Source organism: Macrobrachium rosenbergii, chromosome 27 (genome assembly GCF_040412425.1).
Source record: "Macrobrachium rosenbergii isolate ZJJX-2024 chromosome 27, ASM4041242v1, whole genome shotgun sequence".
Lineage (NCBI taxonomy): Eukaryota > Metazoa > Arthropoda > Malacostraca > Decapoda > Palaemonidae > Macrobrachium > Macrobrachium rosenbergii.
The window spans coordinates 23521544-23534508 of record NC_089767.1 but is presented as its reverse complement, the minus strand read 5'-3'; the positions used below and the strand labels follow the sequence as shown (position 1 = coordinate 23534508).

Genomic DNA, 12965 nt, shown 5'->3' with positions numbered 1-12965 from the left:
GTTTCTAAGTTGTCCAAAGTAATGCTTACTACCAATCATTTTCCATTCCTCATTTACAAAAATAATTTTTAAAAATTTATGTAGTAAGCAGCACAGCTCATGAGTTATCATTAATAATTTTTCATATTTTTCGCTCGTAAGGAACAAGCAAAATAATGCCTCCATCTAGCCCTGGTTGGAAGGAAAAAACCATAAAAAAAATAAGAAAAATAAAAAAAAGAAAGAATGTGCGGTAACCCAGAAGGAGGCAATTGACCCCCTTTAAACAATCATCTATAGAATTACAACAATCATCTATATCACCAGTTGTGCTAAGCTGATACTCACGGTGTCAGTGTTCCAGAATTTTAATGCTTGTGCATTCATTAGAAATAGTGCCTTCTACTTTCACAATGATAGCATATTAACTTTTCTGGGTAGTGTCTGGTAGGTTGTGTATGTATATATGTATGTATGTATGTATGTATGTATGTATGTATTATGTATGTATGTGAGAATACTTAGAAAACGAATTTGATTTTTGGCTTTTATCATCTTTGTAAAATTCATGTATAAATCAATTGTTAAAAATATATATAAATATATATAAGGTGTATATATACATGTGTGTATATATACAGATATATATAAGTATACATAATCATATCTATACATACATACACACATACACACACACACACACATATATATATATATATATATATATATATATATATATATATATATATATATATGTATATATATATATATATATATATATATATATATATATATATATATATATATATATATATATATATATATATAAATGCACACGCAATTGATCCCGTGATTCTGCATATCACAAGGCGAATGGCATAGGATTAACTGTAATACGATTACATTTTTATCTAGGTCAGGTGGTACATCCTTCCTAGAAACTGAAGGTATATATATATATTTTTTTCATTGCGTAACAGTTACTTGGATATATATATATATATATATATATATATATATATATATATATATATATATATATATATATATATATATATATATATATAAAGAACAATATGACTAAAAGAACAACATGACATAAATGGTAGCTGGATGTTATTTTAGGGCAGCTGGATGTTATTTTCTCTCTCTCTCTCTCTCTCTCTCTCTCTCTCTCTCTCTCTCTCTCTTCTTTATATTCCACGCAAGTTATGAAGTCCTGTATTATAAATTCGACTGAAGAGTTGAAACCAGCATCTCAATTACCTTGATGATGACGAAACAGTTAACTACAACGTTTGTAAATGTTTCCCAAATGTTCCTCGAATGTTTTCCAAATGTTTCCATATGTTTTCCAAATACTTCTCAAATGTTTTCCAAATGTTTCCCAAATGTTTTCCATATGTTCCCCAAATGATTTCCAAATGTTTCCATATGTTTTCCAAATATTTTTCAAATGTTTTCAAAATATTTTCCAAATGTTTCCATATGCTTTCCAAATATTTCCCAAATGTTTCCATATGTTTCCCGAATATTTCCCAAATGTTTTCCAAATGTTTCCTAATGTCTCCCAAATGTTTTCCAAATGTTTTCCAAATGTTTTTGAAATGTTTTCTAACACTGTCATGCGTCTGTGGCGAGAATGCTTTTTTTAGGTCACTTGACATCCCTCAGACGTGCCTGGGTTGCACACCAGTGTCCCACGGCGCCTGCAGAGTGCCAGATGTTGTCATGTGGGATTTTGGGGTCCGGCTGGGGAGTGGTGCAACTTAATAATAATAATAATAATAATAATAATAATAATAATAATAATAATAATAATAATAATAATAATAATATTGAAATATGTACACTTCATTTCTATTTTTTATTGTTATAATAATGATTATTATTATCATATTATTTTACAGTTTAATAGTGTTATTTTAATGTTTTTATAATAATAATAATAATAATAATAATAATAATAATAATAATAATAATAATAAAATGTTGATAATGTTAACAGCAACAATAATGATGGTAACTAAAGGAAGGAAGAATAATAATCACTAATTGGCAGAGGACATATTTTGCATATTTGTTTTGATTCAATTTAAATCAACTGCATATTTTGAAAATTCATGACCAACTGCTGATAACATCTTACCGGGAGGTGGGGCGTGAACTGAGCCGTAAGTGACCGCGTTTTGGCCAGTATTCTGAATATATTTAAATGTATTTTTCTCATTTTTTTGAACGGGAGATCTACAAAATCTACTTGTCCTTCGAATATTATGATAAGTAAAGCTTTCATGCCATTGAAGCTTAGTAGTGCTTTTATTTATTCATAAGGGAAAATATGACCAATAATCATCTTTATTATTTATCTAATCATGACAATAGTAAAGCAAAATTACCGTGGAGTGAATTAAAGACTGAAAAAATCTTAGAGAAGTGGAAAAACACTATCATTAAAAACCAGAGTAAATACGAGACAAAAGTAGTTTTTCTTAGAACAAGACTTAATGATTAAGAAGCATTGCAGAATATCATTATAAGTTTGAAAGTGATATTTTGAAATACATTTTTCTTACGTTCCAAGTAATGGAGGCCAAGTCCATTACGTCTCTTTCATTATTAGAATTCTGGCAATGCATTCACCCCAATACAAAGTTCGTTGTAGTGTGAAAACCTGTTCTGCGCTCAGAAAAACTAATGAAGCGGTGGTCACTCCATGAAGTGGTCACATGGTTTGAAGATCAAACAAGGAAAATGTGAATAACTGCAATGTGCTGGATAATTATACACACTGACCTATGAAAGTCAATAAGAAAGAGAATGGTTAACCTTAATGACAGTAAATGAATTTTAAACAACCTAACTTACTGTACATCCTATATTTCGTTATTTGTTTGTTTCATCAGTACTGTACAGGGAAGTATAAGGGACAGGAACATGGGTGCTGACTCAATTGTTTACAAGGAGCTAATCTACGTATTAAGGTAATTCAGAATAAATATGAGATTACATCGACTGTAAGCCATTTGCTCTTTTTTTGTAATGTGAAGCTCTGTACGAGGAATGATCTTAGTTGGAAATAACCCCAGATAGAGAAAATAAAGTGAATAAAAAAGGAACAAAACAGGGGAGAAAGCTTGTGGAAAGGACAAACCTCAAAGAAACAAGTCAACCAGCTGTTGGCAAGAGTAAAGGTTATGGGAGTCAGCGAAATCACTAAGAGAAAAAATCTCTCAACTTGTAAGGGAAGAAAAAGTCATTCAATCAGGCATTCCTGAGGTTGCAGACCTTGGAGTAGTATTTAATATGGAGGATTGTCACCTGAGGAACGTGATGTTTCTACCTGAGAGGATGGACTCAGCTTCGCTAATGTGTACTGTATGGTACGTGGCAGTTTCTTAAGAGAGTTACAGAAAAAGGTACAGAGTAGAATTTCAAAATCTTTCAGATATTAAGTTTATATGAAGATGATTTCTTTTTTCTTGTTACGAAAAGACCCCCCTGACATAAAAATAATTTCTGTGATTAGTCCAAGGCCCCTGTTGTTGATGCCACAAATATCACTCTCAATAATCTTTTTAAGGAAAATTAGTAATTTTATTTTAATGCTTTTAACTGCGATGCATTACATAACCGTATGTGGCAGGAATAGTTCAATAGAAAATTATACTTTTTTTCAATAATCGTATGTGGCAGGAATAGTTCAATAGAAAATTATACTTTTTTCAATAATCGTATGTGGCAGGAATAGTTCAATAGAAAATGATACTTTTTCAATAATCGTATGTGGCAGGAATAGTTCAATAGAAAATTATACTTTTTTCAATAATCACATGTGGCAGGAATAGTTCAATAAAAAATGATACTTTTTTAATAATCGTATGTGGCAGGAATAGTTCGATAGAAAATGATACTTTTTTTTCAATAATCGTATGTGGCAGGAATAGTTCAATAGAAAATGATACCTTTTTCAATAATCGTATGTGGCAGGAATAGTTCGACAACAAAATTGATACTTTTTAAATAATCGTATGTGGCAGGAATAGTTCAATAGGAAAATGATACTTTTTCCAGTAATCGTATGTGGCAGAAATAGTTCAATAGAAAACGATACTTTTTCAATAAAATGAAACACGAATAGTTCCCATTGCATAAAATTATGAACTTTTTCAATAATCGTATGTGACAAGAATAGTTCAATAGAAAATGATACTTTTTCAATAATCTAAAGTGGAAATAGTTCATTTATCCAAATGATACTTTTTCAGTAACTGGACTAAAAACCAAATAGTTTAAATCGAAAAGAACTTTTTTCAATATTCTTAGGTGAACATCATTACAACTATCCCATTGATATATATATATATAACTATAACTAAAAAATTAATCTCGTAATCACATAACAAGAACCAGTGCAGCAGAAAATGATTTTTCTCAAACTCCAGTGGAACTTCGGATTTGCCCTTTATAACCCAGTGAGAATTCCGGATTTTCCCTGTTATAACTCCATGGAATTCTGGATTTTTCAAATCCACATTTATTTAAATCCAGTGCAGAACGGATTTTCCCTGTTATAACTCCAGTGGGAACATTTTCATGTTATAACGCATATGGGAATATGTTATAAAAATAAAAATTCCGAATTTTCTCTGTTATCTCCAGTGGGAATTCATATTTAGCCTGTTATGACTCCATTGGGAATTCTGGATTTTTCCTGTTATAACTCCAGTGGGAATTCCGGATTTCCCTGTTATAACTCCAGTGGGAATTCCGGATTTTCACTGTTATAACTCCAGTGGGAATTTCGGATTTTCCCTGTTATATCTCCAGTGGGAATTCCGGATTTTTCCTGCCATAACTCCAGTGGGAATTCCGGATTTTCCCTGTTATAACTCCAGTGGAAATTCGGATTTGGCCTGTTATAACTCCATTGGGAATTCCGGATTTGCCCTGTTGTAACTCCAGTGGGAATTCCGGATTTCCCTGTTATAACTCCAGTGGGAATTCCGGATTTTCACTGTTATAACTCCAGTGGGAATTCCGAATTTTCCCTGTTATAACTCCAGTGGGAATTCTGGATTTTTCCTGTTATAGCTCCAGTGGGAATTCCGGATTTTCCCTGTTATAACTCCAGTGGGAATTCCGGATTTTCCTTGTTATAACTCCAGTGGGAATTCTGGATTTTCCCTATTAAAACTCCAGTGGGAATTCCAGATTTTTCCTGTTATAACTCCAGTGGGAATTCCGGATTTTCCCTGTTATAACTTATTGGGAATTCCGGATTTTCCTGCTATAATTCCAGTGGGAATTCCCGATTTTTCCTGTTCCCTTTAGCGCTGTAGGACAATCACCTGATAATGGTAATGGATTACACGTGAAGTAAATGTGTTTCTCAAATGAAAAAAGGAAAATGTTGTTTAGCCTCCTGTTGCTACAAATCCTGTTCTCGAGAGATCGCCATGAAAGGAAATATTGGAACACGTCACTTGTTCATTGCTCGGGCGTGCGGTCGGTAGGTCGTGTTGCTTAAGCTCTTCTGCTAAATATGGAGCTGTTCTGAATGAAGATTCAAAGATATCCATCCCACTTTTCAGAGGTATTTCCCCCTCGTCTCTCTCTCTCTCTCTCTCTCTCTCTCTCTGAAATTAAAGATATCTTTTCCCAAATTTATAGCCTCTCCCTCTCTCTTAACTAAAAGATATCCTTTCCCAAATTTATAGCCTCTCTCTCTCTCTTAACTATTTAAAGAAATCCACTTTTCCAAACTATCCTTTCCCCAATTTCTCTCTCTCTCTCTCTCTCTCTCTCTCTCTCTCTCTCTCTCTCTCTCTCTCTTAAAGAAATTCCCTTTTCCAAACTATTTCCCCCCCCTCTCTCTCTCTCTCTCTCTCTCTCTCTCTCTCTCTCTCTCTCTCTCTCTCTCTTAGCATCTAATCACTTTTTTCTTTTTGTCTGTCCACAGGCCCCGATACGTCATACAGGAAACCTCCCAGAGAACGGGGATGCTGTAGCATCAACTTCTTGAAGTATGTCCTCTTCATCTTCAATTTCATATTCTTGGTAAGTTACTTAATCTTAAGCTCCTTGTAACGTTTAAGTGTACTCGTGTTTATAAGAGTTTTATCTGATTCTCTCTCTCTCTCTCTCTCTCTCTCTCTCTCTCTCTCTCTCTCTCTCTCTCACACATACACACAGGACGTTGAAAATGAAGTTTTTTCAAGACGTCATTAAAGCCCCCTCTCTCTCTCTCTCTCTCTCTCTCTCTCTCTCTCTCTCTCTCTCTCTCACACGACAATGAAAATGAAATTTTTTCAAGTCATCCAAGCTCTCTCTCTCTCTCTCTCTCTCTCTCTCTCTCTCTCTCTCTCTCTCTCTCTCTCTCTCTCTCTCTCTCTCTCTCTCTCTGATTATATTTTAGAGTATTTTCAGAAACATTATGTTTCAGTGGAATACCATCTTTCTTTTACAAAAGAAAAAATTTACTATACTTACAAGATGGTCTATTTTGACATCACCTTTGACGGCCCGGATCATTTGTTTTGCATTACATAATGAGGTAATGATTATATTGTTGATGCGTTTGTAATCATCAATTTCACATCAATTATTCATCGCATTCAATGACTACCCAAAATTGGTTTCACTCCTGTTCAGTATTCATCTTAAAGACATCATCCTGAAGTACAAACGTGTCTTTATTCATGTACCTCGTTTGCAAAACTGGTCTTCTGTAACTGTTGCTCAGTTCCTTTCTCGTATATTTCTTTAGACTTTTTTTATAACCAGACTTATTGATTTGTCTTTTCAGACAAGTGGAATTTCACATCGTCAGTATTATGATTTCGCCAGATGGTTAGTCGTAAGGCAAATCTGTTTAGATGTGAACAGTCCTTGGCAATCAGTCGTAAGGCAAATCTGTTTGGATGTGAACAGTCCTTAGTAGTTAGTCATAAGGCAAATCTGTTTAGATGTGAACAGTCCTTGGCAGTTAGTCATAGGTAAAATCTGTTTAGATATGAACAGGCCTTGGCAGTTAGTCATAAGGCAAATCTGTTAAGATGTGAACAGTCATTGGTTGTTAGTCATAAGGCAAATGTGGTAAGATGTGAACAGTCCTTGGCAGTTGGTCATAAGGCAAATTTGTTTAGATGTGAACAGCCCTTGGCAGTTAGTCATAAGGCAAATCTGTTTAGATGTGAACAGTCCTTGGTACGTAGTCACAAGGCAAATCTGTTTAGATGTGAACAGTCCTTGGTACGTAGCCACAAGGCAAATCTGTTTAGATGTGAACAGTCCTTGGTATATATCTGTCTTGTTTTATTCAAGTTTTTCTTGATCTCATCTTAAAATCTTCTGTATCTCTTTTATCGTGTTTTACTCAAGTTGTTTCTTTGTCTTCTTTTCTTTATTTCATCAGTATCTTTTTTTTTTTTATCTTTGCCGTCTCCATGTAAATATCCTGAACAGAAATTTCTTTTCTGTTCTCATTTTTATTTACTTTGCAATCTGAAAAGATGGAATGTGAGTTATTGGTCAGTAGTAGGTATTAATTTCTCTTTTTCTTACAACAAGAGGTCATGTTTTCATTCGTTACATATCTCATTGGAACTAAATACCTCTTAAGGTTGCAGTTTTATCACACGGCTTTTAGGTGCACTTGTATTGAGCTTACTTCTAATTCAGGTTAAGCTGTGATTTGCCAAATGTGTGTTTGTTTTTCTAATAGCTACAAGTCTGCTCAACAAAAAAAAAAAAAACATACACACAGACTCACAAACAAGCATACGGTCGTGCACACAAAAAGTCATATTAATCATAATGCCTATTAAATACAGTCTATTTTTACCATATATTGCGCTTATTAGAAATTATAGTCATCGTAAAAAATAGACGTTAGTCACTCTTGAATATCATTTTTTTAGGTTCTCTTTCAGCCATGTTAAAGAATTATAACCCCAAAAAATTCTCAATATAAATCATAAAACTTCAGCTCATTTAACAGCAGATTATACAAAGTCCTCGAATAGAGATTTCATGGTCGCAAATCTAAACTGACATTAGGTAATGGACCTTTTTTACCACGGTTTTATGATCTTGTTAATATTGATCGAATCTCCAATTACTGAGCTGTTTTTCCATCGAGACATGTTGCCAAAACGAACCCAGTTTTCATCATTATTTGTATTATATTTCGTGAGGTCCAGCCGTTAAGAATTTGACTTACCGTTAGAGCCATTAAGTTTTCAACTGTAGTTCTAGATGGAATCTACGTTTGGAATGAATAAATTGAATAATATTGGCCCTCCGCTTTTGTAAACTCGTCTTCGCGTATGAATATTCCATCTACATACCCAGGGTGACATTCACCTTCGGTAAATGGTAGTGTGGACTACAGAAACGTCCGGATAATGAATAATTTATATTTCACCTGCTGACAAGGAGAAACTCATACACAGAGTTGAAAAGGCGCAACATAGGCTCATTGGCATTAGAATAGCATTCTTTCCAACGAAGTCCGCCTCAGAGAGGGGTCATCATCTTCCAAGAAATTTCTATTCTATTCAATAATACATTCAATATATTCGTTATCAAAAGAGCCAGCGATTTCTGCACCATTCGCCGAACGAGCGTCCCTGGCAAAAGTATTCGCCGCGCATAATAACAACCAGGTGTGCTGTATGTAATTGACAAAAACCACCTGCCCTAAACCCATCATTCTCATGTTGGTCCTCCCCCCTCCCCCCCACAAAAGAACGCTTGTTACGGGACCGAGGTATTCGTTATGCATAAGCAGTGGGACTTCTTATTTATTGGTGCTTAACCCAAGGTATCCCGAGAGACGCAGCTGGGGTATCAAGTACCTGCGAGGTCAGGTATTATTCAGTAGTGGTTCTTATGTCAGAGTATTAAAAGAGGAAGTAATGGTTTTTATCTTCTGTATCGATGTTTCGAAGCGGTAATGCGACACTCATGTTGAATTAGTCCATTTCACTCCATGCTAATTTTGGAATTAAAACATGACCAGAAGATCAGTGAAAGTCACTAGCCTGCTGTCTCTCTCTCTCTCTCTCTCTCTCTCTCTCTCTCTCTCTCTCTCTCTCTCTCTCTCTCTCTCTCTCTCTCTCTAACACATAAGTTTTCTCGCTCGAAGAGTAACGAGAAAAGGAAAATATTTTATATATAGACATATATATGCGTATATATATATATATATATATATATATATATATATATATATATATATAGAGAGAGAGAGAGAGAGAGAGAGAGAGAGAGAGAGAGAGAGAGAGAGATTAGTTAAGTGTGTTAACTCCATAATCCTGTGAAATTCTAAAACACCAAATGTATGGAAAAGTACTGAAACATTTTACTAAAATGTCTGGGGAAATTCTCTCTCTCTCTCTCTCTCTCTCTCTCTCTCTCTCTCTCTCTCTCTCTCTCTCTCTCTCTCTCTCTCTCTCTCTCCAAAGCTACGTGCGTGAACTATTTGCACAGATGGTAGGGCGAGATTTACTATGACTTAATTAGCACTTACTCAAATATCCTTCGGTTCATTACCGACGCGCCACCAAGAGGTTTAGCCCTGCGGGCCCTTTTTTTATATATATGTTTTTATATTTAGCGACTCGTTTTTTAGCCATTTTTCTTTTTTTTCTATGTTTATTTTATTTTTAATTTTCACGCTGTTGTCGTCTATCGTACTCCGATCAGGTATTATGTCGTTAAAGTAAAGCGTATTTGTTAGAAGCGTTATAAGGTAGAGAAGAGATTAAGTTATGCAACTCTACGTTCATTTAACACTGAATACAAGCGTTCACACATACATACATACATATATACATAAATACATACACACTGTATATATATATACGAAGGGGCTTCAAAAAGTTCATAGAAAAGGAAAAAATAAAAGAAACTATTCAAGTTATGATTTTTATTTTTCAACATATGATCCATCAAGTCAATACTTGTTTGCAATTGTTGGTACCAGCCTTTAAGACCATCTGCATAAAACTGGGGGCCTTGTGATCTGAACCGTGTCAAAGCAGCGTTTTTCACATCTCCAACTGACGAATGTTTGATGCCTTTCAAGGATTTTTTCAGTTTGGGAAACAAAAAGAAGTCACTAGGGGCTAAATCAGGACTATCAGGTGGATGCTGAATGATTTCCCACCGAAATTCACGTAACACAGCTTGCGTCTTGCGAGCGCCATGAGCCGGGCATTGTCGTAATGGAAAAGGACTCGCCGATGCAGCTTTCCTGGACGTTTTCCCAGCAATTTTCTCAGCCAATTTTCTCAAAACTCCCTTGTAATAATCAGCATTGATTGTTGTTCTGTTTTCAAGGAAGTCAACTAGCAAAATCCCCTTTGCATCCCAGAAAACGGTGGCCATGACCATCCCTCTTGAACGTTCTTATTTTGCTTTGATGGGGCTCTTCCACCCCTTGGCAGCCACTGTTTTGATTGAGTTTTATCTTCGGGATCATATTGGTAGAGCCACGTTTCATCACCGGTAACGATTCTATCTAGAAATGCTTCAGGGTCTTCATCCCACTTGTTCAAAATTGCTGTTGAAAGGCCTGCCCTTGTTTGCTGCTGATCAGGGCGCAACAGCTTTGGGACCCACCTAGCAGAAAGCTTCTTCATCCCCAAGTTTTCCACTAGAATTGTATAAGCTGAGCCAACAGAGATATTAAGGGTATCGGCAACTAATTCAGTGGTAATTTGCCTATCCTTTTCAATCAGGTTACGAACTGCATCAATGTTTTCCTCACAAACTGACGTGGGTGGCCTGCCACTTCGAGGATCATCTTCAACATCGTCTCTTCCACTTCTAAAACGAGTTATCCATTTGTAGGTGGTTGATTTCTTTGGGGCATTATCCCCATAAACTTGCTGCAAAGCATCGATGATTTGACTGTTCTTCTAGCCTAGCTTCACCAGGAATTTGATGTTTGTTCTGGCCTCGATTTTGTTGGAATCCGTGCTACTCGAGTGATTGCTAACTTCAGACTACTGGTACAGCGTTGTTACATGCATATGATGGTTCCTGTTCAACAGGGATAAAGAATTGGTGAAATAATAAGCAGTTGTAATGAAAACCAAATTTGTCCATAAACTTAGCAGATATGGATGTTTTCCATGAACTTTTTGAAGCCCCCTCGTATATATGGATATCTATATGATACGAATATATATATATATATATATATATATATATATATATATATATATATATATATATATATATATATATATATATATATATATATATATATATATATATTTATATATATATATATATTTATATATATATATATATATATATATATATATATATATATATATATATATATATATATATATATATATATATATATATATATATATATATATATATATATATATATATATATATATATATATATATATATATATATATATACACACACACACACACACACACACATATATATATATATATATATATATATATATATATATATATATAATGTATGTACGCATGCGTGTGTGTTTGTTCTTTTGTATATGTGTTATACACCTTGCTATTTTCGAGATGTGCAAGTTATCGAAGAAAATCTTCGCACTTAATTTCTGCTTTAAATTGGCGGAACTCCACGAAATTTGACGTTCGCACGCTCTAGCGCGTGTGTGATATCCGCTTTCTTGTATAAAGTTCCCAAAATAATAAATGTTTGGTGTTTATCCAGTGTTGGAGCACCTTTAGGAAGCTACTGAAATCAGACAGTCTATAGAGTTCTCACTGAGGCGTGACTCGGAAGACCAATGATTGCTCAGATAGTTTCCGAGCCGCCAGACATCTTAACAACTCTGCGAATGTATGGTTAATCTTCGAGTTACTTCTAGACCGTCGTATTTATTGCCATATACATGCATACACAAATACATACATACATGCATACACACACATATATATATATATATATATATATATATATATATATATATATATATATATATATATATATATTTATATATATTAATGACAGCAAGAGCGTTCTAATTATAGCCCGGATGTATAAGGTATTTATTAATGAGGGAATAATGGGAAGGAAAGGATGTGAGGAATAACTGACTCCTTCTATATAAAAGATATAGCAGATTTTATATATGAAATATTTATAAAGATGGTTTATAAAACGGTTTTCGAAAAGACATTGCAGATATCTGATGGAAAGAGCAAAGAGTTAAAGTAATTACCTAGCTAGGAAAAGATGTAGTTAAGGCATTTATTAATGAGTTAGGAATAATGGGAAGAGAAAGGATGCCAGAGGAATAAGTTGATATCCTTCTATAGGAAAAGAGCAAAAAAAGATATCTGATGGCTAGCAGAAAGAACAGATCTTTTATAGGAAAAGAGCAAAGAGTTAGAGTGATGAAATCTAGAATAAGTTTATTCAGTAGGAAGAGAGCAAAGAGTTTGAAGATGGTTAAAAAGCAAAGAGTTTTTCAGATGGCTAAAGAAAAAGAGCAAAGAGTTAGAGAGATATCTGATGGCTAGCTAGGAAAAGAGCAAAGAGTTAAGGGTGATATTTGATGGCTAGCTAGGAAAAGAGCAAAGACTTAGAGTGATATCTGATGGCTAGCTAGGAAAAGAGCAAAGAGTTAGAGTGATATCTGATGGCTAGCTAGGAAGAGAGCAAAGAGTTAGAGTGATATCTGATATCTAGGAAAAGATGGTTAGAGAGATATTATGGCTAGAGGAAAAGAGCAAAGAGTTAGAAAGTGAAAATATCAGATGGCCAGCTAGGAAAAGAGCAAAGAGTTAAAGTGATATCTGATGGCTAGCTAGGAAAAGAGCAATGAGTTAGAGTGATATCAGATGGAAAGCTAGGAAAAGAGCAAAGAGTTAGAGAGATATCTGATGGCTAGCTAGGAAAAGAGCAAAGAGTTAGAGAGATATCTGATGGCTAGCTAGGAAAAGAGCAAAGAGTTAGAGTG

The 12965-nt window shown here is 34.5% G+C and overlaps 1 protein-coding gene across 1 annotated transcript in view; it reads left to right on the top strand.

Moving 5' to 3' along the window:
* LOC136853497 (CD151 antigen-like) overlaps nucleotides 1-12965 on the top strand; it is a 119807-nt gene that overhangs the window by 69897 nt on the left and 36945 nt on the right. The window contains exon 2 of the mRNA XM_067129151.1: nucleotides 5942-6039. Within this exon, the coding sequence (XP_066985252.1) occupies nucleotides 5942-6039 (98 nt within the window). The remainder of the gene's footprint in view (nucleotides 1-5941; nucleotides 6040-12965) is intronic.